At 60.6% G+C, this 26,170-nt stretch overlaps 2 protein-coding genes across 2 annotated transcripts in view; one reads left to right on the top strand and one right to left on the bottom strand.

Moving 5' to 3' along the window:
• Window positions 1-26,170, top strand: part of CACNA2D4 (calcium voltage-gated channel auxiliary subunit alpha2delta 4) — a 110,723-nt gene that overhangs the window by 61,220 nt on the left and 23,333 nt on the right. Inside the window, exons 25-27 of the mRNA XM_069490395.1 lie at window positions 2,443-2,538; window positions 4,542-4,669; window positions 8,195-8,275. Coding sequence (XP_069346496.1) covers window positions 2,443-2,538; window positions 4,542-4,669; window positions 8,195-8,275 — 305 coding nt within the window. The remainder of the gene's footprint in view (window positions 1-2,442; window positions 2,539-4,541; window positions 4,670-8,194; window positions 8,276-26,170) is intronic.
• On the bottom strand, window positions 13,697-19,993 carry LRTM2 (leucine rich repeats and transmembrane domains 2). The gene is made up of 3 exons (XM_069491184.1): window positions 19,927-19,993; window positions 16,787-17,377; window positions 13,697-14,151 (listed from the first exon to the last, which is right to left on the bottom strand). The coding sequence occupies exons 1-3, from the start codon at window positions 19,991-19,993 to the stop codon at window positions 13,697-13,699; spliced, it is 1,113 nt and encodes a 370-aa protein (XP_069347285.1).

The following is a 26,170-nucleotide window of genomic DNA, read 5'->3' as shown; positions in this document are numbered from 1 at the left end:
AAAGATGCAAATTTCAAGAATCAAAGAAATTTAGATATAATGCTGAGTTTGAATTGGAAATGTCAATTTGAACTCATGATGTATTTTCTCTTAAAGATATAAAAAGGTTATGCTAGCTCTGGCCACTGGAAGGACTGACCTCAGTGAGTGTCCCAGCCCTGGGCTGTGGCCTCTGCGTGCCAGTGCTCGTCCAAGCGAGCCCTGCTCCTTGAGAAACGTCGGACTCCATCACGGGCGGGGCACGCACATCGTGACCTGAAACGTCCTGTCCTGCCAGGAAGCTGGAAGCTACCAAAGATAATGAGACTGTGCCAAAGGGACCACCCCAGGGCCAACTGAAGGAGCCTCTCGCTGGCCAAAGGTGGGACGATCAGAGCAGCAACAGTCATAATACCTGCAATTGGTTAAAACACACGAAATATGTTTTTAAAAACCTTTGGGTTCGTAATGGTACTGGGAAAAAAACCTCATTGATCATCTTTGGAAGATGTTAAGAAACAATGCATTATTCTAAAAACTGGCAAAGAAACAAAAAGAGTCGATTGTACAAGTTGTACTTCAGGATAACCAAATATTGATGAGGGGAGGTTTTTATTTATACAAGTATTCCAGGTGAAAATAAAATAAAGAAGAAATAAAGGAATAAACCTATTTTGCAACCTGTAATCGATCCGATAGTGTGTGGCTCTTGCTGAAGGACACACCGTCTGTGAAAACGCAGCTGAACCTGGGCCGGCCCCTGGGCTGGCTGCCGGCCGGGAGACCCCAGGGCGGGAGCGCCTGTACGGTGACACCACAGCACCGCAGTGGCCAAATCCAGACACGCAGAAGTCCACAGACAAATGCCCTAGTTTGCTCAGGAAGTCAGCTGCATGGAAAAGAGAAGGGGAGAGCGAGGGTGGGGCCAGAAAGGGAACCAGGTTAAAAGATGGAAGATGATTGCCAACAGGGGGGTTCTTTTGCGGGCGGTGAAAAGTTCTACAATTCACAGTGGCGATGGCTGTACCGCTCTGTGACGACACCAAAAACCATTGAATTTTACACTTTAAGTGAGTGAATTGTATGGTATGTGAACGATATATCAATAAAGACACACATAGAGAGAGAGACAGACAAAAAAGTTATTAATACCAACCAGTCGCAAAGCATGGACCTTAGTCAGACTCGGATTCAATCGAACTTAAAAAATTCATAAGGCAATTGACTCATCTGATGATATTAAGGAATGGAGGGGGGTTAAAGGTGTGATAATGGCATTGAGGTGTTTTTTTAAAAAAATTCCTTATATTTTAATAACACAAATTAAAATTAAAATATTTACCCATGAAATATCTGGGATTTGCTTCAAAACAATCTAGCTGCGGGGGCCGGGCCAGGCCCATCTAGCTGCGGCCTGACCGTGGCTGGGGTCGTCGAGCTGAGCTGTGGGTGGTGCGGCTGGTGAGTCAACAGCTGGATCAGGGTCTCTTTGGTGAAGCCCAGGCGCCCAGGCCCACCCCAGAGGGTGTGACTCGGCGGGTCTGTGGCAGGGCGAGTCCGCACAATCCCGGCAATGCCCTGTACGAGCCCCCTGTCTACAGCACGGGCTGGGGGAGACCCTGTCTGAGTCTCCAGACACTTGTCCTCGGGGGGTGCTTTAATCCGGTTCGTGCCCTGTCCACGGACGCTGTGCGGCGCCACTCTTGCCCCCCACCCCCCAAGGGAGACTCCAACAGCCTCTCGCTGAGCCTCATGAGAAGAGGCAGCCTTTTCCCTGGGTGAGGCTTCGGGGGCTCCCGCCTTGTCTGCTCCCCCAAGCCCACAGACACAGTCACTGGGAGAAATCAGGGCATAGCCTCCAAAACTCGGGGCCAGGAACAAGACAGTGCCAAAGTTAGAAGGACGACGTCCCGCCCTGGTGCCGTTGCCATGGCTTCACAGCTTTGAGACTGGGAGGAAGGCAGTCATGTTGCAGGGGCTGGTGGACTTGTCTCACTGGCTAGGCACGCGGCCCCCCAGGGCATCTCGCAGGTGGGTGCAGACGGTGCCTTCTCATTTCAGTGATCGGGGCACCATGTGAAATGGGCTGAAAACTGTGAGGGGCCATGTACGTGCTGGTCGTACGTTCCCATTCCTTGGTCCCAGGACAGAATCTCCTTCCGGAGTTCCTTCTGTCTTCCAGATCCAACCCCAGGGGGACAAATTGGGAGCTAGACCTGACAAAGCAGAGGCCGGTCTGGGGTGTCCATTCAGCCAGGGGGGGTGCTGCCCGGATGCCGGCACCCGACGCGGCATGTACTGCAGCCAGCAGATGGGAGCGACTCCCCGAGAACTCCGCCCTCCAGGAAAGTTTCCCCTGAGCCAGGTTGGGCGCCAGCTGGGAGAGGCCCGGAGAGCCCTGCAGGCCTCCCTGTGCCTCCTGTGCCGCGTCCATGCGGTAACCGCTGCCGCTTTCCCCCCCAGTGAGACGGAGCACGCAGTGGACATGGCCTTCCTGGGCACCCGGGCCGGCCTCCTTAGAAGCAGCTTGTTCGTGGGCTCCGAGAAGGTCTCCGACAGGTGAGTCCTGCTGCCACCCTGGGAGGGAGCCCTGCAGGGTGGAGAAGGACAGATTCTTAGGCGGGTTCCCGTGGCAGTGGGCGGACTGAGACGTGGTCTCCGGCTTACTCAGCCCCTGGGAGCCAGTGGGGGCAGAGGGTTGGGATTTGCAGTTGGGAGAGGGAGAAAAGTAGCCCTTCCGCCAGGCCCACACACGTCCTGGAGGCGTCCCCAGGAGAGGCCAGTGGGTGGGCGGTCAGGGAAGAGAGAGGCTTTGAAGTTGAGGGTCAGTCAGAGATTCCACTTGGCGGGGGTCTCTAAGAGGGGAACCCTAAATTGCTTTCCTCTCTGGGACTTGTCTCTATGTGACAGGCTGTCTTCTGGCTGTGCCCCCTTCTCTGGAGACACTTCTCCCGCCCCAGAGGGGCCAGGGGCTGCCACTGGGGCCCTGCCCATGGAGAGCCCACCCCTGGCAGCGGCAGCGCCAGCCACCGTCTCGCCATGTAGGGGGCTGCCGACTCTCACCTCCTCTGGCAAGGTCCCAGTTCGGGCTCCCTGGGGGGCATGGGAGGCTTAAGAGGCCAAGCAGAAAGGCTCCACTGGGGTGATTTCCCCCTCCTGGGGGGCATTCGGCATGATCTGGGTACATTTTTGACAGTCACACTGGGGGAGGTGGAGAGGCTGCTACTGGCCTCTAGTGGGCAGCGTCTGGCCCACCACGTCACTGGGGCCCGGCCACAAAACCCTGCTCTAAGCAAAGGCCGGATTCTGGGAGGACCAAGGGCCCAGGGCAGGAGCAGAGGAGAGCATGCCACCTGCCCCGCCTCCAACCTGGAGACGAAAACCGGTGAGGCCACCAGGCACCACCGGGAGAACAGCCAAGGGCCGCTGGGCAGCCTTGACCCCACTGTCCTCGCCTCCCACCCGCCGGCTGCTCCTCTCACTAAATCCAAGCACACTCAGCCACGGGGCACCATCTTTGAGCTCCTTCCAGGACTCTGTGACAAATCCACACTTGCTAAGCAAAGCTGAGGCTTTCTAGGAAAACAAATTAAGTTGCTCTTCCCTCTCCCTCCCTCCTCCCGCCCCTCCTCCCCTCCGCTCACTCAGAGGCGGAGAGGAGAGCTCGCTGCTGCCTCCATGACCCTTCTGTAGCCTCAGTGCTCCCCCAGCCCCTCTAAAAGCCTTCTGAGAATGGAAGAAGGAGATCTCAACACAGACAGCCCCTCCCGAGGTGGCAGAGGGCCTCTGCTCCCGTGAGCTCTCCCAGAGGGCTCCCTGCAACCGGACCTTTCGAACGGCAGCCCCAGTGACCGTGCAGCAAGGCAGGTGGCCTGCAGGCAGGAGAGCCCATCACTCTCAAAAGCAAACCTCAGTTACTCACCGTGCGGATCACCCACAGCAGCGTTGCAATTCCCCGCTCCCTCCCCTGCCTCCCACTCTGCTTCTGGACGCACCCTCCTCCCGTGGGCTGCTGTGTGCGCAGGGAACGCAAAACCATGATCAGCAAGGCAGAGCTGCTTGGCAAAGGGGGCTCACAATGCCTTCAAAAGCCTTAGCGCAGTCCTTCCGAAGGAGCTGTTTGGGGGAATCCATGCCCCTCTATTAGAGCCATGATGGCGTTGACTGTGCAACTGCCGCCCTCAGACATGCCACTGAGCCAGACGAAAATAGTTTAGGCTACATCCAAAGGAAATAAATCCTGCAGACAAAAGAGTTTGCATAAAAGTGGAAAGTACTCCTTCATAACACAGACCCTGCACCTCTTCCAGCTGCCTGTGTGCCATCAGGTGTGACACCATTTTGATTCTGGAAGAGTCAGGAATTGCTGGGGACCATTGTCTGGGGCGCTACTAATGTTGGGGCTAGTGTTTCTATCTGTCTGTCATCTGTCAGCAACTCTGCCAAAGCAGAGGGAGTACTCTCTTGGCCCAGCCAAGGTGATCTTGCAAGGAACAAGGAAAAAGGGACGGCTATATAGGTTCCCAGGTGTCGGGGTAGGTACCAAGTCTTCCTCCTTGCAGGAAGTTCCTGACGCCTGCAGATGAGGCCAGTGTGTTCACGCTGGACCGTTTCCCGCTGTGGTACCGCCAGGCCTCCGAGCAGCCTGCTGGCAGCTTTGTCTTCAACCTCCGCTTTGCAGAGGGACCAGGTAACCCACAGCCCTTGCTCTTGGGCCAGGGCCAGGATCTGAACGTCCCCTCCTGTTGTGCTCTACATGGGAAATGGGTGGGGGTGGGACAAATGTCCAGACCACCAGGGTTCTCTCCCTGCCTTCCTGACACTCACTGGAGGCCTGAGAAGGCTCCTTCCTGCCTCCCCACGCCCCGGGCCCCACGCTGGCCGTGGGCTGACTGCCGGGCCCCAGCCAGCGGTCAACGCCGTGCTCCCCCACCCAGCACAGGGCAAAGGAGAGGGATTCGCCCGCAAGTCAGGAGGGCTGTGTTCTGGCCCGAACTCCAAATTTGAGGGCATCGGAAGAGTTGATCTCTAAGATTCTTCTATTTCTACAAGTCTGTGTGTCTGTGAAAGTTCCATAAATCGCCGTGCTCTTCCCAAACAAAAAGAAAGCAGCCGGGTCCCCACTCCGTGAGGTCACCCAGGAGCAGCCACAGGGAGCTCCCAGCCAGCCCCCGAGGAGCTCTCGGCTGGTGGTAGGGGGAGCCTCCCAGGTGCGCAGGAGGCACCAGGTTGGCCGTCACCATCAGCCAGAAAACCCCGACAAGGCCAAGGACCAGGACGCTCTCAGAGCTGGCAGGCACCCGGCACCCAACCCCAGCTCCACTCTGCAAAATGGCTCAAAAGAAAAATTAAGTGGCTTTAACAGAGCACCAGGAAAATCACAAAATGCTTAGACCTGAGAGGGACTTTAGTGTCGGCATAGCTTCATCCTTGCAGAGACTCTGGCCCAGGAGGTTGAGGAGTTTGTCCAGGGGCCCAGCATTCTGTGGCAGGGCAGGGTCTCCACCGGTAACCACTGGGGAGCTGATCCCAGCCCAGTGGGCCCAGGGCCTGGAGAGCCCCCACCTGCAGGGGGATGAGCCACCGGAGGGGGGAGATGTGTGACAGGAGGGCCGCAGGCTGGTGGTCAACTTGGAACTCCCCCTTCAAGGTGCCCTTCTCCCAAAGGCTGTCCAGCCACCACTGCACCAAAGCCATCTCAAGACTGAGATGGAGAAACACCCTGGCCCAGGCTCCAGGGGCTCCTCCTGGGACAAGAACAGGCAGGCAGACAGCAGGGAGGAGTCCCACCTCTGTGCCCACTGGAAGCCTCCTCACCTTGTGCTGGCTACACCTGCCTCCCCAGGCTCTGCCTGTCCCTCCCACCCAGGCACCCGAACGAACACGCTTTCCAAAAGTGTTCTGCACATAGCTCGTTCAGTCTGCATGACCCCGTGAGATAAGTGTTCTTAGTCCTCAACTTTGGGAGAATCTGAGGCTCAGAGAGGTTCCGTGACTTGCCCAGGGTCACACAGCAAGGGAGCTCCAGAGCCAGGCTAGAACCAAGGTCTGTCCCACCAAAGTCCAGGCTCAGTTGCCATACCGAGCGTAAGGCAGGAAGGGGAAAGAGGAGGGGACATTTTTATTCCCGGTGCAAGCCCATGGGGAAGGTTAGACTCACTGCACACGCTGGGGTAGACAGAGGTGGCTCTTCCTCCCTGGCCACCCCCGTGTGTAGTAGCACAAAGGGCTCCCAAGGAGGGCACCCAGGATCCTGGGGCGGGTCCCTGGAGTGAGGCCCTGGCCCCTGCCTGCAGCCCTGGAGCACGAGTTCCCTTGATACCACATTGTCACCGGACCGTGGCTGCCAGCTGCTGGAGGAGCTGTGTGTGGCGGTGCGGTAGGAGGGGGGCGGGTGGGGAGCTGGGCCCCAGGAGAGGAGCGGGAGCCGCCGAGGAGGGGAATCTGGTCCTCACCTGCTTGCACACTCTCTGGGTGCGTGCGCACACTTAGACATATGCGGACACCTCTGCACACTCCCATCCACCCCAGAAGAAAGAAAACGGCAATAATTTCATTTTACTGTGTGGTGGGGGGGAGGGGACCTGTGGCTTCTGAAGAGAAGGAGAGCAGCCGGCCCAGGGTGGGGACTGCCAGGGTGTGTCCCCAGGCTGTCGCCACTGCCCTTTGCCTGTGGCCTGGTGGGCTGAGTCCTGCCCACATGGAGCCGTCTTTGCAGTCGGTGTCTGGGAAACGTGCCAGCACGCAGCAGGCTCGCCAAGGCCCGGGTGGCTCAGGCCCGTCCCCCCTTCTGCAGCCCACCTGTCCCTAGGCCAGCCAGGGCCCTGCCCTCCAGCACGTGGCACCCTGCTCGCTCACCCCAGGAGCAGGGCCAGGTAGCTGCTGCGACCCGGAAACTGAAATTCCCAATATCCCCAGGGACTCCATCATTAGAGCCTCCACACCCGCACGTGGGTTTCCTGCACACCTGTGCTGGCCGGAGCACGCGCACACACGCACACACACGGAAAGTCTGTCCTGGAAAGCAGGCTGCAGGGCTCAGCCACGTCACTGTCCTCCAGGTGTTTCTGGAAGAAGGTGGGGAAGCCAACCTCTGTGTCTGTTGTCTTCCCTTAGACTTGGCTGTGGCAAACTCCTGGAATCCAGGACAGCCTTATATGTTCTAAGTTCCTAGAATCCAAGGGTAGGTTTAGACGCCGTGAGACGGCTGACGACAGCAGGTGCGGTGGGTGATCCCGGCAACGTTGCAGATGTGAGAAGCCGGCGGTTAAGCCCCATCACAGCTGACGCAGTCATGGTAACAGTGTCCACACAAGACTCCGTGACCTGTTTCCTCCATGTCGAATTTGATATCAAGACTTTCTGACAAAATATGATAGCACATTGTAAAACTTTGCCCCTTTCTTGGAAGTTTTAGTGATAGCATTTGGCCTGCAGACACAAGTGCTTTGCAAAAGAGATGTCTTCCGGGCCGGGCACGGAGTAGAACTAGGAAGTCTGAGGTCAGGTGGTGGCCTGCCCCGCTCAGAGCCAGGCAGCTCCGTCTCAATGTCCAGCTGAAGCTGCCTTAAGTTCTGCACCTCCGCCGGCTGATTCTTCTAAAGAAGTGAAAACGGCAGCTCAAAGCAAGCCCTGCGGCCTCGCAAGCCTGGCGGGGTGTCCCAGAAAGGCAGCGAGGCAGTAGCGAGGGCCGGGGTGCGGGAGAGCCGTGGCCGCCTATGCCCAGGATTCCCGCAGAGCTGCGGGCCAGTCAGACACCCTCAGCCTTGTGCGGCTCAGCCTGTTAGTGTCACCTGTGACTCGAGCCTACTTGCAAAGGCCAGCCAGGGATCACGCACTGCCAGTCCCGAAGTGCAGCCCACCCTCCCGCTGGGAAGAACCTTCTGGGCACGTGCTGGGAGGATGGGCCACAGCAGGCAGAAGCCCCAGCGTCACGGGGACAGCACAGCACCGCACTGCTCAGGCAGCCAGAGGCCACGTGTGTCCGGCAAGTGCAGGTCCACACAGGTGGGCGGCGTCTGACGCCCAGGGTCTCCGCAGGGAACCAAGGCGAGGCCGCCCTTGCAGCCCCCCCGCCCCCGCAGCACCCCCCGTCGTGCGAGGCCGGCTTCGCCTGCCGTGTGCGTTTGCTCCTGCTCCACGACAGCGGTAGGGACCCCCGGCACTGCGCTTCCCCGGGGCTGGGAAAGTGACCAGGTGATGTTTGCTTCCCCAGAAAGTCCGGGGGAGCCGGTGGTGGTGACGGCGAGCACAGCTGTCTCGGTGACAGTGGACAAGAAGACAGCCATTGCCGCAGGTAGGAGAGCCCTTTGCGCCGCTGAGGGCAGGAGACCGTGGGTCACTGTCAGGAATCAGGCACGTGGTCATAGCAGGAGGACTCGCACGCGGCCTGCCAGGCCACCGTCCCCTGGCTGTGCGTTTCCCCAGGTGAAACGTGGGGATGAGGGGAAACGGAATCTTCGTAAGTCATTTTGTTTATAAACTCATAAAACCTTAGATCTAAAAGAATTCATGAAGTAAATAAAATGAAACCCAGAGAGGTCAAGAGATCTCAAGGCCACACAGGATGGAGCCTGCGGCCCAGGCCTGCTCTCCCACTCTGCGAGTAGCTTCCCTCTCCTGTTGCCGTGGGCTCTGGTGTCCCACTCACGAGGGAACTGGGCTTGTGGCTGAGACCCCTGAAGTACGAGCCCCTGTGTGTGTTCGATGTGTGCCAGCCACTGTGGAAGCCGCCTCCTTTGTGCTTCCTCATTTAGTCCTCAGGGGAACCCATTTTACAGATGAGGAAACTGAGACACAGCAAAGTTATTTGCCCAAAGTCCCGCAGCTAATGGTTAGTAAAGGCAGAATTTGGGCGCAGACTGGCTCACCCCCAGGCTCACCCCCTCCCCGTGCTGCGGTTTGCCATGACCGACGTGATGGGAGCAGCCAGCGACCCTCATAAGCTTCCCCTGACTTTGTCGTTTCTTGGTGCCTAAAGAAGTCCTTGGTGTCTCTGCCTGGTTGTCAGGCCCCTGCGATGAAGCCCTCCTTACCTGGGTTTCAGCTTCTGTGTCCCGGCCCCCACTGTGTTCCGAAACGCTGTGTGGTCCGGGGAGCACCCAGGCTCAGCCACACTGGCTCTGTGGACCCGGCTCTCAGGCACCCTGGCCCGGTGAGCTGGGCTGGGCTGGGGTGGGCAGAGTCTGTGCGCCTCCTCCCCAGGCTGAATTCAGGGCAAAGGGGATGAAAGAGCCAGCTGGCCTCTGTCCTCCTGCCTCAGAAAGGGTCCCAGGGCCACCTGAGTCGGCTGCTGGCCATCCTGGCCAAGGGGCAGGTGAAGGCTCTGTGTTATGCTGCTCAATCACCTGGGCAGAGACATTTGTGTCACTAGTCGTCTGTGGGCACAGCGGATGGCAGCATTCAAAAGGGGCTGTGCCACCCCAGCTGCCTTGCGTCCCTTAGCCCAAGGCATGCTAACCCCAGACCATTTCCAGACCAAACTTTGAGCCCCAACTCCACTCCCTGCAGACGTCCTGGGGTCCCCGCCGTGACTGTCCTGCTCCCTGTGGTGTGGGCCTTCTCAGCGCCTGCACATCTGAAGGTCTAAGGAGAAGGGACAGGGGTGGGTCAGGCTGCTGGCTGTGCTTTCCTGCACTCTCCAATTATTTGATATCATTTTTAACTCGGAGCTGAATTAGAGCTGAGAGGAGTTGCCATAGAAACCGTGTCCCCGTGCCTCCAGTTTAACTCACTGCAGACAATCACTCTTACGCTCTGGGGTGCATTAACTCACTGCAGACAATCACTCTTACGCTCTGGGGTGCATGGATGAGAGGGGAAAAGAATGGGGACCTAAAACTTCAATTATTCTGCTCCTCTTGGCCTCCTTAGCAATTTCCTCTGCCTGGCCTGTGGCTCAGCCACCCCGACCCTGGGGCCAGGCAGGGCCTGTAGCGCAAGGAGGTAGCAGGGGCTTGTGTGCCTGGAAACAGTGGCACTGTGTGCATGTGGACACCAGGGTAGTGTGGTGTCTGAGCTGGGGCTGCGTGTGTGCTATTTGTGTGTCCAGCAAGAAGCGCAGGGAGGAGATGGGCCCCGCTGCAGGGCAGCTGCGTGCCATGTGTCACCACAGGGCCATGCAGAAGGGCGGGTGGGGCCGGGCGTGGTGGCTCACGCCTGTAATCCCAGCACTCTGGGAAACCTTGAGCTCAGGAGTTCGAGATCAGCCTGAGCAAGAGAGAGACCCCATCTCTACTAAAAATAGAAAAAGTTAGTGGGGCGTGTGGCGGGTGCCTGTAGTCCCAGCTACTCGGGAGGCTGAGGCAGGAGGATTGCTTGAGCCCAGGAGTTTGAGGTTGCTGTGAGCTGTGATAGCACCACTGCACTCTAGCCCTGGGTGACAGCGTGAGACCCTATCTCAAAAATAAAAAGAGTGGGTGGGCGAGGAGGGGTCATTTTAATTTCCAGGCAGGTGATTTGCCAGCAGCTCATGCAAAATTTCTAGAGATCTAACTTTTTGGTCAGGATCCATTTCAATTCTCCATGTCCTACAGTCAAGCATCATGATGGTGGGTGGTGGTCCACAGAGGGTCTCTCCACAGACAGGCACCCTCCCAGCACTCTGCCATCCCTTCCTGCCGTCCGGGCCTCAGCGTGGGCCCAGCCCTTGGCTGCTGGGGGCTTCTCTGTGGGGACCCTGGCATCTGAATGACACAGATGTGCAGGCTGAGGCGGGGCTTGGTCCTGGGCCTCTACAGGGGGTGGGAGACCTGTGTTGGGCCTGCTGCTCCTGTTAGGGCTGGAGGAGGCAACGTCCCCACACGTCTCACCACCAGGGTAGGGGACAGCCTGCTCCCCCACGGAGTGGGGCTGAACTCCTCAGGGCTCTGATGGTTCACGGCCTGCTGGGGTTTGCCTGTGGCTCCTGGGAAGGAGAACCTTCCATCCTAGTCTCTGAAGACTAGTGAACCACAGAGCCCAGACACCCTCAGCCAGCGGCCCGGCCAGCCCTGGAGGCGGGAGTCCCTCCGCCCAGTGAGCCCCGCAGTGGCCCCAGGCTTGGCGCGCGCTGACCAGCCCAGAGGCCTCGCTCTCTCCCTCCCCGGCCCCCAGCATGCCCCTGCCTAGCCCCCCACTCTGGGATTCCAATGCCCACCTGCGAGCCCCACACAGGGGTCATACCGGGAGCCCAGAGCATGGCTTGCTGGAGCTGGGGTCAGTCAGTCAGGGCGAGACGGTGCTGGGTGGCACGGCTCCTCCTCCCTGTCAGCAACCCCACCAGCCCCGCCAGGCGGCCAAAACCCAGGAGCAGAGAAGCCCCTTCAGCCGCCCTCCCCCTCATCGTGCAGCGGCACCCTCTGGGCAAATGCTGCCTTCCTGCCACTCGGCCCATCTGTCCCGGCTGCCAGGGCTGGTTCCATCAAGCCAGGGCGCTGAGCACCACAGGGCGCGGGGCTGGGACGGGCTCTCCAGCTCACCCCTTGTCTCCGGGAGCCACCGCACTGCCTCAGGAACCCCCTGAGGCTCACGATCCTCCTGCCAGGCCAGAGTGTGGGTGCATTTAGGATCCCGGCTCTGCCATGGCCCACACTCCCTGCCCTCAGCCGAGGAGCCTCATTCTGACCCAACCCGTCTCCACTCCTCTCCCCACGGCACCCTGAGGCCCTGGGCCCGGCCGGGAGGCATTGTCTGTCGCGTGGAGCTCTGTGGCGATGGCCCTCGGCCCCTTGTTCAGCTGCCAGGGCGGGTGAGGGCTGGGAAGCGATTCTCCCAGCACCCACCTCCCCTTCCCACCCAATGAAACCAGGAAGTACGTAGGAAAATACAGTCTTTATTGGTCTTCTGAAACAACAAACCAGAAATATAATTTTGCCTTTAAAAATCTTCTGTCTCAGGCTAAAGATACCACCACTGATGATGCCCTCCCCTCCCCCCAGTCCCTTTAGAAAACCCCAGGTCTGGTATCCGCCCACAAGCCAAAAGAAGGAAGACTGTGGCCCCAGCCTGGGGGAGGCCTGTGGTCCCGATAAGCAGCCAGTGCCGGCCTCTGTCCACCTGCTGGAGAATGACCTTCTAAGGGGCCCCTGTTCTGGCCCACCCACCCCCTGTCTTGCGCGTAGGGAGGGAGGGGGCAAGGGGAACCAGGCTCCCTAACCCGCTCCGCAGCCCTTGGCTTCAGCAACCTGGCTGGCCTCCTCCCGGGCCACCCAAGACCCCCGCTGGTAGCCAGAAATGAGCTCAGGGTTTCCCGACCCTCTCTGAGCATGAGGAGACCTCAGTGCCCACCCAACACCGGGCCCTCCCAGAGGGGCGGAGCCAGAATAGGAGACTAGCGACCCTGAGAAACCTGCACATCCCTGGAGGCAGGTGTCTCTGGCCCAGACAGGACCCCTGGCCCACGGTCTGGGAGCAGACTGGGCAGACAAACCTGGGAAAGGAGGCCTCACGGGTTAAGCCTCTGCACAGCATGTGGCCGTCCTCTCCCTGCTCCTGGAGTCTGTTTGAGACACGTTGGCTGGCAGCGAGCCTCAGAGAGAGCCACCGTGCTCTCTGCCTGCCGTCCGCTTTCCCAAGGGGTGCCACCCACCTCAGGGCACTGTCCAGCCCCAACCCAAGGACACAGGCCAGAAGACGCTGGGGATGGAGGGGTGAGGTGTGGAGAGTAATGGTGCCAGGCTGCGGGGCACAGGCGTGCAGTCAGTGGCGTCCCCAGGGGGCCTGGCGGTGACGGCGTGCTGGGGCAGGACAGAGGCAACACCGTGGCGTGTGGCAGGGCTCTCAGGAGGCTGCATCCACACACACAGCTGCTTCCCAGCCCCTGGGCCGGTGTCCCCGGAAAACCCAGCAGCAGAGGTGTGAGTGGGTTACCATGGTGACGGGAAATCTCATCCGGCAGCACCGCTTTGGCCCACTTTAGAGGATCTCAGAGGATCCTTGTTACTGGTGTTGACTTGAGAAGACTGCAGGAAGCACGCGAGGGTCCGTGGCCTCGGGGCCAGAGAACCGAGGGGAAGAGCCTGTCCCTACGGCCCAGGTCCTCAAGGCCCCGGTCTCTGGGAGGGGGTGTGCCCACTGTTCGTGGTGCGGCTGTGCTGGTGACGCGGGGTGTGTGTGAGTGAAGCAGTGCGTCCAGGAGGGCAGGTCAGCGGGTCTAGAGCAGGTCAGGGCGTGGCGGCAGCCCAGGGAGTGTGCCAGAACCGCGGCACTGTGCTTCCGAGTGCTGGGTCCAGGGACAGGGCTGGTGCATCTGCACGTTGGACCCCCAGCTTCCACACTGCAAGGGGCTTAAGAATATCCTTCTGGCTCAGGAGAGCGTCACAGACATCTACCCCGGCCGCCGAGTGGCTCCCTCCCCACCCGCTAAGTGTGGATGAGGTGGGGATGAGTGGGGGACAGGGTGAGCCACCCGCCGTGACTGCCCCATGGCGAGGACGAGGGTGCTCGATCCAGACCCTCCTGTCGCACAGCCACCTTTCCTTCTGGGGCCAGAGGCTTGGGGAGCTCCCCAGGTGCCCCAAAGAGGAGCATCAGCAGGGCCTTCAGCACGACACAGCTTCCAGGGAGACTTGGAGGTTCAAGGTCCACGCTGCGGCTCCTCGGGGAGGCGGGAGGAGAGTGGGACTGGGGCAGGCAGCGGCCTTGTCGGCGAGGCGGGGCTGCAAGGAGGGGAGGGCCGGCCCCCCCAGGGCAAGCCCGCGCACTCCCGCCCTTGCTACCTGGGCCAGCGGGTGGGTGCTCAGGCCACAGAAGAGATCTGCTTCTGGTCCTCGTGCTCACCCTCGGGGTCCCCCATCAGGGGCTGGCGCTTCTTGAGCTCCCGGTGGTACTTGGCCATGAGGGAGGCGTAGATGCAGCCGTAGGCAGCGGCCACCACCATCATGATGCAGACAACGCCACAGACCACTCCCGCGATGATCACCGTGCCGATGGCGCGCCTCACGCTCACTGGCCGGTACCTCTGCTTCTGGGGGCAGGCCGTGCTGGGCTCCGGCTCAGGCTCAGCCCCCAGCTTGGGCTTAGCAGGCTCGGGGCTGGCCTTGGTGCAGGGCGGCCCAGGAATATCCAGCCCAGCCGAGCTATTCTCGTCCTCCAGCTGGGAGCAGTAGTTGAACATCTCCATGGGGACCATGCGCATGTCCTTCCCCCTCAGCTCCTTGGGGAGGGTGCAGGCAAGCTGGTCCAAGCGGCCCCCTGCGTGCAGGGAGAAAGAACAGAGGGGCTGATCAGGCATCCGGAACCCGGACTCCTCTCCCCATCCCCAGCTCCCAAAAATGGAAGGCCCAGAAGGTATAGTTTTTATCGCAGTGTAGTCAATCCTGGAACCACCGACTATAGAAGAGGAAGTGGAGGAGGGAAAGCGGCGCTCACTGAGCCAAGCGCCACAGCGAGTTACGCATATCGTGCCATTTAGTCTCTGCAGAAGCCACGGGAAGTGGGCACCGCCATCCTTCTCTGCCTGCAGAGAAGCACACCCCCCTTTCAGCCAGCCTGCCCTCCGCAGGGTCACAGCAGGACGATGCTGCCACGGGGGGTGCTCAGCGAGGGCTTCTCGGTGCCAAGAGAGCCGAGTGCCCGGCCCAGACTCGGCGCCACCCTGCCTGCTCTTCGCCACTCTGTGGGCCCGGGACTGTTCTCAGCACAGCGTCTCGTCCCTCCCAGCTCTCCCCCTGCACAACAAGGAGAAAAGCCAAAAGCCACTGCTCCCACCGCTGCCCCTTTCGCTTGCAGGGCCTTCTGGTGGCTTAAGAACAGGCAGCTAACGCCCTTCGTGGAGCAGGGAGGGACGCAGCTGGGCAGGAAGGTTTCCCTTGTCCTTCAGAGCAATCCCGTGGCCCCATGGCTGCCCGCGCAGCGCGTCGAGCGCAGAGGCATCGCAAGGGCCAGGGGAGGAGGCGGGTGCTGACGAGCGAGGCAGGTGCGTGCAGGGGACGCCCGTGCCTGTGTGCTGTCTTCATGCTGGTGGTGACGGCCAGCACGGCCACGGGGACACACAGACGCAGAACAGGAGCGGGCGTGAGAGAGGGTGGCTAAGGACAATAATCTGCCCAGACGTCCCCGGGGAAGTGAAGGTGGGATCTGGGCCCTCTTCTGGCTTCTGATGGAATCTAGATGCAGGCGCCAGCCGCCCCGTCCCCGCCAGCGCGCTCTCCCACCTGCAGCCCGTGTCCTCATGCAGTGGACACCAGTGTCTCCCTGGGGTGCTGGGGAAACATCCCAGGGTTTTGTTTTTAAGGAGTGCAAGGGTGAAAGCAACTCCACCACTGCAAAGGTCTGGAAAACGCACATTCCCGCCCGCGCCTTTTTGTGCTGAGAATCTAGTTCCCGCTGCCTGTGTGAAAGGACAGAGAGGTGTCCTGTGGGCCATGCCGGCCTGCGTGTGGGCACAGGCTGACTGCGGGGGCCTGCGGCGGCCTCGCATCTGGCGGACACGTCGGCACGGCCCGGCACACACAGCTGGGTGCTGACAGGGACGCGACTTAATTTTCCCACTAGGACGACCCGAGGGTGAATCCTGGCTGTGTCATCTTGTGAAAATTATTTAATTTATTTAATTACTTACGAATCTTAGTTTTCTTTGCTGTAAAATGAGAATGTCTATCTCAACTGGCTGCCACAAGGACTAAAACAGATAATGTGCATGAAAAGATGCTTGTCAACTGGAAACTTACAGGTATTAATCATTCCATACCCATAAATTAGCGTATGGACTAACATTTCGTGGCACTTTATAGTTTGGAAAACGTTTTTAGTTAACCGGCCCATGAGAATATCATGGAAATAACTGAGATAGTGGCTGGGTATGGAACGAAAGTGGCAAGACCATGGTGAGAAGCATTGGCGATATTTTCAGAGTTTGCTATTAACTCAGTCGTCCAGCGTTCACGGGACGGCCGCCGTGCCGGGCACCACCCTGTGTCCCATCAGCCCACGCCACGTTCAGCCGCTGCTCCAAAGTGAGCAGATACGTGGAGGCTTCACTGAGCGCTTACTTCATGCCGGGCACTTTCCAGACACTTCCCGTGCACTACCTCATTCAACCCTCACGGTGCCCCTGAGATAGACACTGCTTCCTTCCCATTTCACAGACAGGCACTGCCACAGAGAGGCAAACCAACTTGCTCAAGGTGACACAGCAAGGACACAGCAGGACCTGAGTTCAGACCCAGACCCGGCACGTCTAGCACTGAGCGGGCTCATTTACCCTCCTTTCCCACGTCACGTGATCGTTGCGTAGGTCGTCACAGAACTTTCCCAAGTTACAGAAAAAGGGAAGGAAAGGAAGTAAAACTTAAACCATTTGCCTTCTTATTAGAAGTTTTGATAATAAAGTTTCTTGGGGGAGGAAGTTGGCACCCTCACCAAAGGGAAGTTCCGGTTTATCTGCAGAGCCAACTGCATCCCACCCTCCCACAGGGTGGATATTTAAGGTGGCTGCAGTATTCAGAAGAAAGATAGTTCTTTCTTCCTCCTTCCACGATGCCGGGGAAGCCCAAAGGCATACCTGGATGCAGATCCCAGAAAAAATATACTGGGTCCTTAAGCTCCCTCATTAAACCCACACGGGAGACGGAGGCCGAGTGACAGTAAGTCGTGGCTGGACACGCAGCACAAAAGGGTAAGGAGGGAGGAGGGGAGCAGCACCCGGCCTCTCCTGCTGGCTCAGCATAAGGGGCGAGGCTTGTGGCTCTTCCAGCCCAGCTGGCAGAGAGGTAGGGTCACCCCTTCTTCCCCGACCTGTTCCCTGCCAGTGCCCAGAACCCAGGAAAAGGCGCTGGGCCCAGAGTGATCCTCCCAATCCCTCGGGCCCGGGCAGGTCTGTGCTCACCTCGGTAGGAGAACCACTCCATCCAGTGTTTGAACTCACGCAGGTTACAGTCACACTCCCAGGGGTTGTCCCCAACCTGCAGCAGCTGCAGGCTCACCAGGGGCTCGAATGTCAGCCGGTCCAGGTTCTGTAGGCGGTTGGAGCGGAGCGAGAGGGAGCGCAGAGCCGGGAGCCCATCAAAGAGGCCGGGCGGCAGCTGGGCCAGGCCATTGATGGACAGGTCCAGGTGGCGCAGCAGGGGCGAGTGCCGCAGCAGGTCCCTGTCCAGGGTCCTGATGCTGTTATTGCGCAGCTGCAGCTCAGTCAGATTCGTCAGGTCCCCGAAAACGGAGCGGGGCAGCTGGTCCAGGAAGTTGTTGGACAGATCCAACCGCTGCAGGCTGGACAAGTTGGCGAAAGCCCAGCTTGGCAGGGCACTCAGCTTATTGTTCAAGAGCAAGAGGGTCCGGGTGGCAGCGGGCACGTCCGGGGGCACCGAGGTGAGGCCCAGGCCACTGCAATCCACCTCCAGGCTGCGGCTGTCACACCTGCAGGAGAAAGGGCAGGCGGGGAGCGCCTCCACGGCACACAGGGCAATCCAGCAGGCGATCCCTTGCGTGGGCAGCGGCGGCAGGGGACAGGGGGAGAGAAAGTGACAGACAGCTCCAGTTACCACCTCCTGCTCCCGTTCCCTCCTTTCTATTCATATCATAATGGCCTCCTGGCTTTCTCTCCTTTGGCACCAGCCATGGTTGATCACAATCAATGCACATATATTAACCACATAAGAAGATAATTAACAAATCCAGAGCCACTTCTATGTTAATGGACATCACACAGTGCCTGGCCTCGTCGTGCATCTGGCAAAGATACCGCCTGGGTGGAGAATGACCCTGTGGACTCACAGGCCCAAGCCCAGGACGAGCACTGCTTTCCACAGGGACACCCCAGCTCACAGGGCCTCTTGCCGTTGATCTCCCTGGGAGCTTGGGTCCCACTGATCCCACGGATGTTGATAAAATAAAGGGTATAAAGGTGTCAGAGAAACCTGCACCTGTGTCCCTTTGCCAGTGTCCCTGCCTGAAGAAAGACCTTCTCTTTCCAAAAGAAAATGGCCACACTGCTGGCCCCTTCCCCTCTGCACCCACTCCCCCTCCTGGAACTGCACTAGGCTCAGACGTGCTGAGCGTGGAAAGGGGAGAGTACAAAGGGGCACTCCTAACCCTGTCCCTGCAGCTCCCCGAGTGTCACACACCAAGATGGGGCCAGCCACCTGGGCGAGGAGTGGGAGCCCAGCGAGGCACGCAGGGTCCCAGCGTGGGAAGGACACGGATAAGGTGCACGATTCCACAGCGGTGCTGGCAGCTGCAGGGCCCGGGGATGAGCTCCTATTTCTTCTCATCCTAGAGCCCTCCAGGCTCTCAGCCTGGGTTCCTGTTCCTAGGGGCTGCAGGGCAGCATTCCTGCATGAACAGAAATCCTTTCCTGGACCCATCTTCTCCCAAGACCCCTCTGAGAAGCAAGCATGGGGTCCCGTCTGCAGGGCTGGGGACCGTGACCCTCGGGGGATGGTCACATCAGAGCAGCGTATTCCACTGTGGAGCAACCCTTTCTCGCAGTGACCTCAAAGCCCTCCCTAGCTGTCCTCCCGAGTGTCGGAGAAGCCTGCTCATTATGGAGGGAAAACCGGAGGAGCTCACACAGTCTAGTCCAGCCCCGCCAGGTCCACCCAGCCCAGGGCAGCTCCACCGAGCCCAGAGGAAAGGCCCCAGCCGGCCCCACACGACCCGGGTGCCTGGATGGACAGTGTTGAGTCTCTGTCCAGCAGGCGACTGAATGTCTGATGTCCCAAAGGGAGGGGCTCGAAAGAGTAGGATGAGACTCTCGCCCTCCCCTGCCTGGAGGCTCAATGACAGCTGCACGGCTGACACCCGAGCCCCTTTGCTCTTGACGGGAAATGAGCCCAGGTGTGGTCACGGAAGCCACCTGGAGCTCTCTCCAGCCATCTGGGGTCACCTGCTGCCACCTCTCACACCTCTAAGGGTCCCTGCTGCCAGGTCAGCCTGCCCCATGCCATTGAAAACCAGCATTCTTCAGACTTCACTGTCCCCCAGAAGCCAGTCCATCCACCTTCCCGCTCAAAAGGCTCCACATGACTGGAAGCCACCTGCCCTCCCAGGGAAGGGGCGGGTGGCAGGGTGGGAAGAGAGCACTTCGGAAAGAGCAACTGCCTGCCCCCCACCCTAAGAAACTCAGAGTGGCACCGGGCTCTAGTGACAAGAATGCATGATCCTGCACTGCGAAGGGACACGTGGTTCTAGAATGAGGCTGAAAGGAGATCTGAGTTGCTCAGGGATCAGCCACTCTCACGCGGTGAATAATTCAGGTCGCAGGGCTGGTGTGGCCAGGGGAGAGGCCAGGCAGAACTGCCCCCTCGGGACCATTTCTCATCTCTCACCACGTGGCCCTGGGCACCCAGCCCTCGTCGATCTCGTCCCTTTGCCTCAGATAAACAGAATTCTCAGGGCCTCTTTCACCCTGACAACTTTCCCGGGCTGCCTTCGTCAGCATTTATGCCCGTCGACGAGCAGTGTGGGGACTCGGTGCCAGTGGGCAGGAGGAGGGCTGGCCCCGTCTCTGGGGGCTCTTCCAGCCCCACAGCCCGAGCCCCAGGTTCCTGCCCGTCGAGTCGGAAGACTGAGGCTTAAGAGCACAAGAGACAAGCGGGCGGCTTGGTTAGAGCCGTGGGGCCGGGAGGGGCTGCGGGGCGGGGAGAGGCCGGTCGATGGGTGGGTTATACGCAGACGGGACAGGCTCAGGTGCCGTCTGTGCACAGATGAGACAGGCTCAGGTGCTGTCCGTTCCACTTAGCGGGAGGCCAGACCATTCTTGTATTTTTACTAGCAGGGAGCCCAAAGCATGGGAAGGACACAGGGACTCACCCGGGGAGACAGACCAGCTGTGTTGGTCTCCTGCTCCTGGTCTAACCACGAAAGCTCCCAGCGGTGACTCTATCCCTGGCTGCCAGGGAAGTCCTTGGGCAGCCCAGGAAGGTGTGTCTTAGACCTGCCCACAGCCTGAGATCAGCCCCACTCTCTGCTGTGCTCACCTGCCCGGGCCCCTTCCCCACCGCGCCCTCCCGTGCCCAGGGTCACACTCACAGGAGACCTGCCGCCACTGCAGGGCAGGCCTGGTCCTCTGCTCGGGGCCGCTGCCTGGCGCCAGCATAGTGAAGCCCTCAGCTCTCGGTGGCGCTCTGGGGAGCGAGGAGCCCTGGGTGCGCTGCCTGTCAGTCCTGCGGGAGAGAGCACTGAGTAGCCCACGGGGTCAGCGAGGGGCCGGTGTCTCTTTACAGCCCTCCTTGATCCTCTCCTGTTCCCTGGGCGGGGGAGGAAGAGGAGCAAGGGAGCAGGAGGAGGGAGGCCAGGAACTCGGCTTCTCACAGGGGCTGGGGCAGGCCTGGCTGCCCCAGGGTGGGCTCTGTGCTGGGGCCCCCTCCGATGTCCCACCCAGCCTCGCCCTGCTCTTCTTGTCGCTGCTCTGGTCTGTTGTTCTCTAAAATGCTTTCATAGCAACACGGTCTCCTTGGTTGAGCACCTCCCACCCCACACCATGTCACAGGCGGGGAAACTGAGGGACATCTCTCGGAGGTGAACAGCAAGGTCCCAGGGCACAGCCGGCCTGTCCCACAGGCCTCCCTCACACAGGTCCCAGTCCCACCGGCCCCACCCCTGCTCACCATGGCCCCACGCCCTTGGCGGCGTCTGCCGGAGGTTGGGTGTGAACCGTGGAGGTGAATCGTGGCACTCTGTCTCCCACCAGCTATAAGACTCCTCGGTCAGGGGTCCGTGCCGTGCCGCGGCAGCTGCTGGGGAGAAGCAGGGACACGGGAGAGGTGAGATCGCAGAGCAGCAGGGCTGGGGGGGGGGGTGGCGGGGGCTGGAGAAAACAGGCTTCTCTTCTGGAGGGCAGAGGGGCACTCGCCCCTCCTAGGGTCTGCCCCGCCCATGTCTCCTACGTGGGACAGAGGCCCAGCTCTGGGGTCCCCACTTCCCTCCAGACGGGACTGAGAGCCTCCACGCCACCCGCCGTCAGGGGATGGGAAAGGGGACTGTGGGTCCCCCTCTGCCAGGCAGCTGGCTGGGCAGGGAGAGACAGGCACACCTGGCCCTCTGGCTGTGGGCCCACGACTCCCGGCCGGCCCCACAGTCTGACCTCCCCGTGGGTCCTGGTTGCCGCCTTCCTGCACACCCACCGGCTGGTTTAACCCTGGGAGCCCGAGGAGCCCCTGGCAGCACAAAGCTGATGGCCGGGAGGTGGAGGGAGCTGCCGGAAGCTCAGTGTTGGGTTCAGAAATCTCAGCGTTTCCAAGGTTGTCCCTCAGGCGTTGGGGTCCTGCTGTTGTCCCCATCTTCTCTCCTCTGCACCCCCAGCCCTGCCCTCTCTGGAGTCCTCAGGGGCCACAGCAGTGGTCAGTGAGAACAGGACAGTCGGCTCTGCCCCTGCAAGGGTGGCCTGCCAGGAGTGAGCTGTGTTCTTCCTCCCCCCGGGAGCGGGGCCTGGCAGGGGCTGGCACAGGGCTCCCAAGAACCAGGTGCAGTGTGGGAGTGGGGGGCTGCCTTTTAGGTGGATCCAAGTTCCTGGCACGGGGGGTGGAGGAGGCCCTGAGGGTCACTTTCCAACTGCTCTCTCATGGCCGGGACTGGGGTCGGGACACTGGGTTCAAATCCCCATCTGCCACTCCTTTAAACAACTGCTTAACTTCTCTGGGCCTCAGTTTTCTTATGTCGGAAATCGATGACCAGTCCCCAGTGGGTGGGCTCCCCACGAGGCTCAGGCTGGTGCAGGGCAGAGCGATTCAGGTGGTGGCTCCTGCTCTCCACTCGAACTGGAGCTGTGGGAGGTGGGAGGAAGCAGCAGCCCCTCTAGGGACAGGGTGTCACAGCGGGTCTGCGGCCCTCTGCTCCCCGGCCCCGCCAGCCTCAGACGGGACTATTTCTCATCCTGGCCGCAGGCCTGTGGGCCGGGTACCGCTGCCCCCACGCACACCTCACAGGCCCACCCAGGAGCAGTGTCGGCGCACACTGTCCCTCCAGCCCTGACCTTCAGAACAATCTCTCTTACTCAGGCCGTAGCCCTCATGTAAGAGCTCACAGCGCCTGTGGGATAGGCCGGTGAACGCCACCCCAGGCAAAGACAATGACTGACTTGCCCAAGGTCACGGTCGGAGACTGGGCTGCAGGCTTCTGAGCCAGGCTGGCTGCTCATCACGCCCCGGCGACTGTCACCCAGCAGCAGCCCTCGCAGGGAGACGCTTATGTGTGCACGGGGCGGGGTGCGCACTCACAGGCCTCCCAGACACGTGCCGGGAGCTCCGTACACAGCACGTGATGCAAACACACCCACAGAGAGCAGTGCAGCTGGGCATACGCTAACACATGCACACACATGCACACACATGCACACACACGCACATGCAACACCTTGCTGGCTGTGCTCCTGCACTTCTCAAATGCCAACATGCAGGCAGCTTCAGAGTGAGATGCCTCAAAGTTCCCAAATGCCCCTAGCAGACAGCAGACACCTCCAGCCTGGAAGTGAGGTCTAGAGAGAATCCTGCAGGGCAGTCCTAGGACGGCCCATGCCCGGGCCATGTGGAGACTGGAGCCCTAAACCAGGCTTCTGTCCCCACTCCTTCTGGCTTCCTACAGAGGCACAGGCAATGGAGAGACCCCTGCCCAGGCTCAGGCCTGTGTCCACCCGAGGCTCCTCTCCTCCACCCCACCCTTTCCTGGCCCTCGGTGTCACCCCCACAATGAGCCCAGGCATGGACCAGCACACAGGCCATCAGCAGAGAGGCAGCCTTGCTGGCAGGCCCTGACACCCCGGCCCCCGCCTCGGATGGGACGTCACTGTGCAGAACGAGGCAGGCCCCCACAGTGCAGACCACAGGTGTTGCCTTGCAAGGTGCCAGGACACTGCTGACCCTGGTATCTTCTGGAGTTTATGAGGATGTGCCCTGTGCTTTCTGGGCAGACCCTGCCTGCACCAGCCCCTAGGACTTCCTGCTAGCTGCCAGGGCCTTCCTGACAGTGGGGAGGGCAACGTGCCCAGTAGGGGACAAAGGGACAAATCATACATGCGTGTATGTGTTTGGCACCACGGAAGGACCCTTGGGGAGATGCGGGCTGGAGCCAGCACTTCCTAGCCCTGGCCTCCGTCTCCCAACACACCTCCAACCAAAAGACCCCCTCCCCACCCCCCCACCCCCCGTAGAGTCGAGCCTCCTCAGGAAAGGGGGTGACCTACATTGGGAAGCTTGCAGAGCAGCTGTCGCAGCAGGCACTGATAACTGCTGAAATAAATTAACACAGTCTGGAAGGGAAGTCCCTACCCAGGGTGCAGAATGGGGGACGAAATGACCTCCTGTCCCCAGGTCCCACAGCCTCACCAGCTCTGGAGGCTGGACCTGCTCCTGACCCAGTCCCAGAGACAAGAGGCTGGGTCCCCATGGGGTCCCTGGGCCTCCTGGCAGCAGAGAACCGGGATTGGAGAACAGAACCAGGAGCTAAAGCAGGGGAGGGGGGACCGGGAATGGGGAACAGGCTCAGACTCCAGCTCTTGCTGCTCACAGTGCGGTTCTAGCCCGGAGTCCTTTGGAAATGCAGAGGCTCAAGTCCCACCTGACTGAGTCAGAATCTGCATTTTAACAATAGCCCCAGGTGATCCGCACGCATGTTCACGTTTGAGAAGTGCTAGGCTGGGCCCTCCCAGCCGGGCAAGCAGCCACCAGGGCCAGGTGCCAGCTGCCTGGGGGGGTATCCTGCCCATAGAACCTCCTTCCAGAAGGCTTTGCGTGGGGAGAAGCAGTCCCCACCTCACAAACCCCTGCACAGTGTTCTTAGTCCTCACAGCTCTCTGAAGTTAGTATTCTTATTCACCACCATTTTGCAGGTGGGGGAAACTGAGGCGCTGTAAATTAACTAGCTAGCTTCAGGTTCAGCAAAGGGAAGACCACAGCTCGGAGTCCCAGCCGTCTGGCCACTACCCCAGCTGCCACCTCCCCGTGCAGGAAAGGCAGCGGCAGCAGAAGGAGCTGTGCTCTTGCACCTGAGGGGCCCCACAGTCCACAGGGTCTGCCCCGTCCCCACTCCTGGGAGCCCAGGAATCGGGGAGAACCGCCGTCCTGCTGACAGGGAAACAGCTCTGGGACTTGCCGGACTGAGGCGCAGGCCGAGTCCCCTCCCCACCCCAGCCTCCCCTCTTCCCAGTAATGACAGGCGTCCTGGGAGGCCAAGATCTCACGGGTGGGTGGAGGGGCCTTTCTGGAAACCTTTCTGGCTGGGAGTGTGCGCTGGGGCGAGGGAGGCGGGCGGGGGCGGGACGCCAGGCTGGGAGGCTGCGGGGAAGAGGAGGCCTTGGGGGAGCAGAGGCCGCCACGTGTGCTGCTGAGGGAGCCCCTGGAGCCGGGGGTGGGAGTGCCGGGGCAGGGGTGGGGCGGAGCAGCCCGCTGACTCGCTGCAGGGGGTAGGACCAGGATGGGGGAGCCCTGGCCTCAGGCGGGCTGGCTCAGACTCCAGCTAGTAGCCTCCAGCACAGGCCTGCGGTCCACGCCCTTCCTCTGCCGCTCCTCCCGCATGTCTGTGCCCCCAAGTCAGTGACCCTGACTCCGAGCCCTCGGCTGGCCTTCCCCTGCTCCCTCCCCTGGTGTCTATCTCCCCTGGGTGAAAGGTGCCTGACTCGGGTCAAGGCCTCTGCACCCCTCAACACAGAAGACTCACGGAACACAGGAGCAAAAAGGGCCCCCCAGGTGCACTGTCGCCCCTCGCTGTGCAGAGGGCTGCAGAGAAGCAGGGCCAGGCCCGTGGCGGTCCGAGCCCAGGCCCCGTGTGGAAGGGGCCCCAGGATTCTGTGTGGCTGGGACACAGGGAGGATGCTACTGCCGTTGAGGCTGGGCCGCGCCTGCCACCACCGGTCTGCGCATCCAGATCTCTCCCCCACCCCCGTCACCCCCGTCACACACTGCCCAGGCAGCAAGGAAGCAGATTTTTAAAAATCTCTATATTTGTACTTGGAACAGACATATACCCTCCTGGCTCATTTTAAAACACACACCCCATTCTCACCCCCCAGCTTCCTGCACTCTCGTTTCCTTGTCAAATATTCCCAATCCCAAACAGACCCCCTGGGCAGCAGAGCAGAAAAGCCCCTGAGTGTCTCCCCATGGGAGCTGCCTCTGCCAGGAATGAGCCGGCGTCCCCTGAGCCGGAGCTGGGCTTGGGGCGGTGGCCCAGGCAAGGCACATGGGAGGCCGGACTGAGGGCAGAGGGAGGGAGACCCAGAGGGGACAGACTGCCCCCTCATCCCACCCTCCTGCCCCGCCCCGGGCCTGGCCTCCCGGCCCCCTCCTTTGGCAGTGCCAGAGTCTTTCTGCCGGTGTGGTGGTGGGGGTGGGAGAGCTGGGCTCTTCTTGGCAGCTCACAGTTGGGGTTCCCCACCAGCTGGACTTCCCTGCCCGGCTCCTCATGCTCGCCCCTCCCCCCACGTAGTTATCTAAGCAGCAGGGGTGCCAATCTGAGTCACACAGAGGCACTGCCACTGAGCCCTGACAGCCAGCTGCCAACTCACCTCCCAACTGGAACCCAGCCCCAGACCTGTGGGAGGTGCAGGAATTTGAACTTCAGACTCCCAGCCCCACGGCCCTCTCTGCAGCATGTGGGAGTGGGCCTGGGTACAGGGGGTGGCTACCTGGCTCCCAGTCACGGTGGCCACGCTCCCTGGGCAAGGAGGCCAGGTAGGCATGGCCTGGCCGTGCACCCCCCGCTGAGTGCACAGCCCCGCTAAGGCGTCCTCGCCCCTTTGTGGATGGAGAGCTGCGTGTGCAGCTGCCGGGCCCCAGGGAGTCCTCACAAGCCCAGGGCCCCTGTGCCCTCAGGCCCGCGAGGAAGAGCCATAGTGCTCCTCTATTTCCTCCACTCCCAGCCTCACCCCCACCTACGAGGCTTCGCCCACAGCCAGGTGGACCTGTGTCCAGCTGGGGAAGGGCCCCTCTGCACCCTTGTCCAAGGACGGCCACCTGCAGGCCAGCAGCCCCAACCCCAGGCAACCTGTAAAGAGGCCCAGACCTGGGGTCTACTCTCAAGCCTCAGACAGTGAGGTCCTCCACCCTGCCCCCCAGCCTTCCTCTCTTCCAGCCAGGCCACCCGTCCCCCCACGGCACCCAGCCCCTGGGGCGGTCTCTGCCGGGCATGCAAGCAGCACAGGGCTCTTGGCTGCTTCTCCCTTGCTGCAGGGACCACTTCTGTGCCACCCGGGGCTGTCAGCTGGCACCAGCAATGCCCTTCTCCCCCTCTTCCCTCCCTGCCCCCTCCCCAGCTCAATCCACAGCTCATGTCCCCAACACTG

Source organism: Eulemur rufifrons, chromosome 16 (assembly GCF_041146395.1).
Source record: "Eulemur rufifrons isolate Redbay chromosome 16, OSU_ERuf_1, whole genome shotgun sequence".
Lineage (NCBI taxonomy): Eukaryota > Metazoa > Chordata > Mammalia > Primates > Lemuridae > Eulemur > Eulemur rufifrons.
Note: the sequence above shows the minus strand (reverse complement) of the source record. Positions and strands in the feature narration are given on the sequence as shown.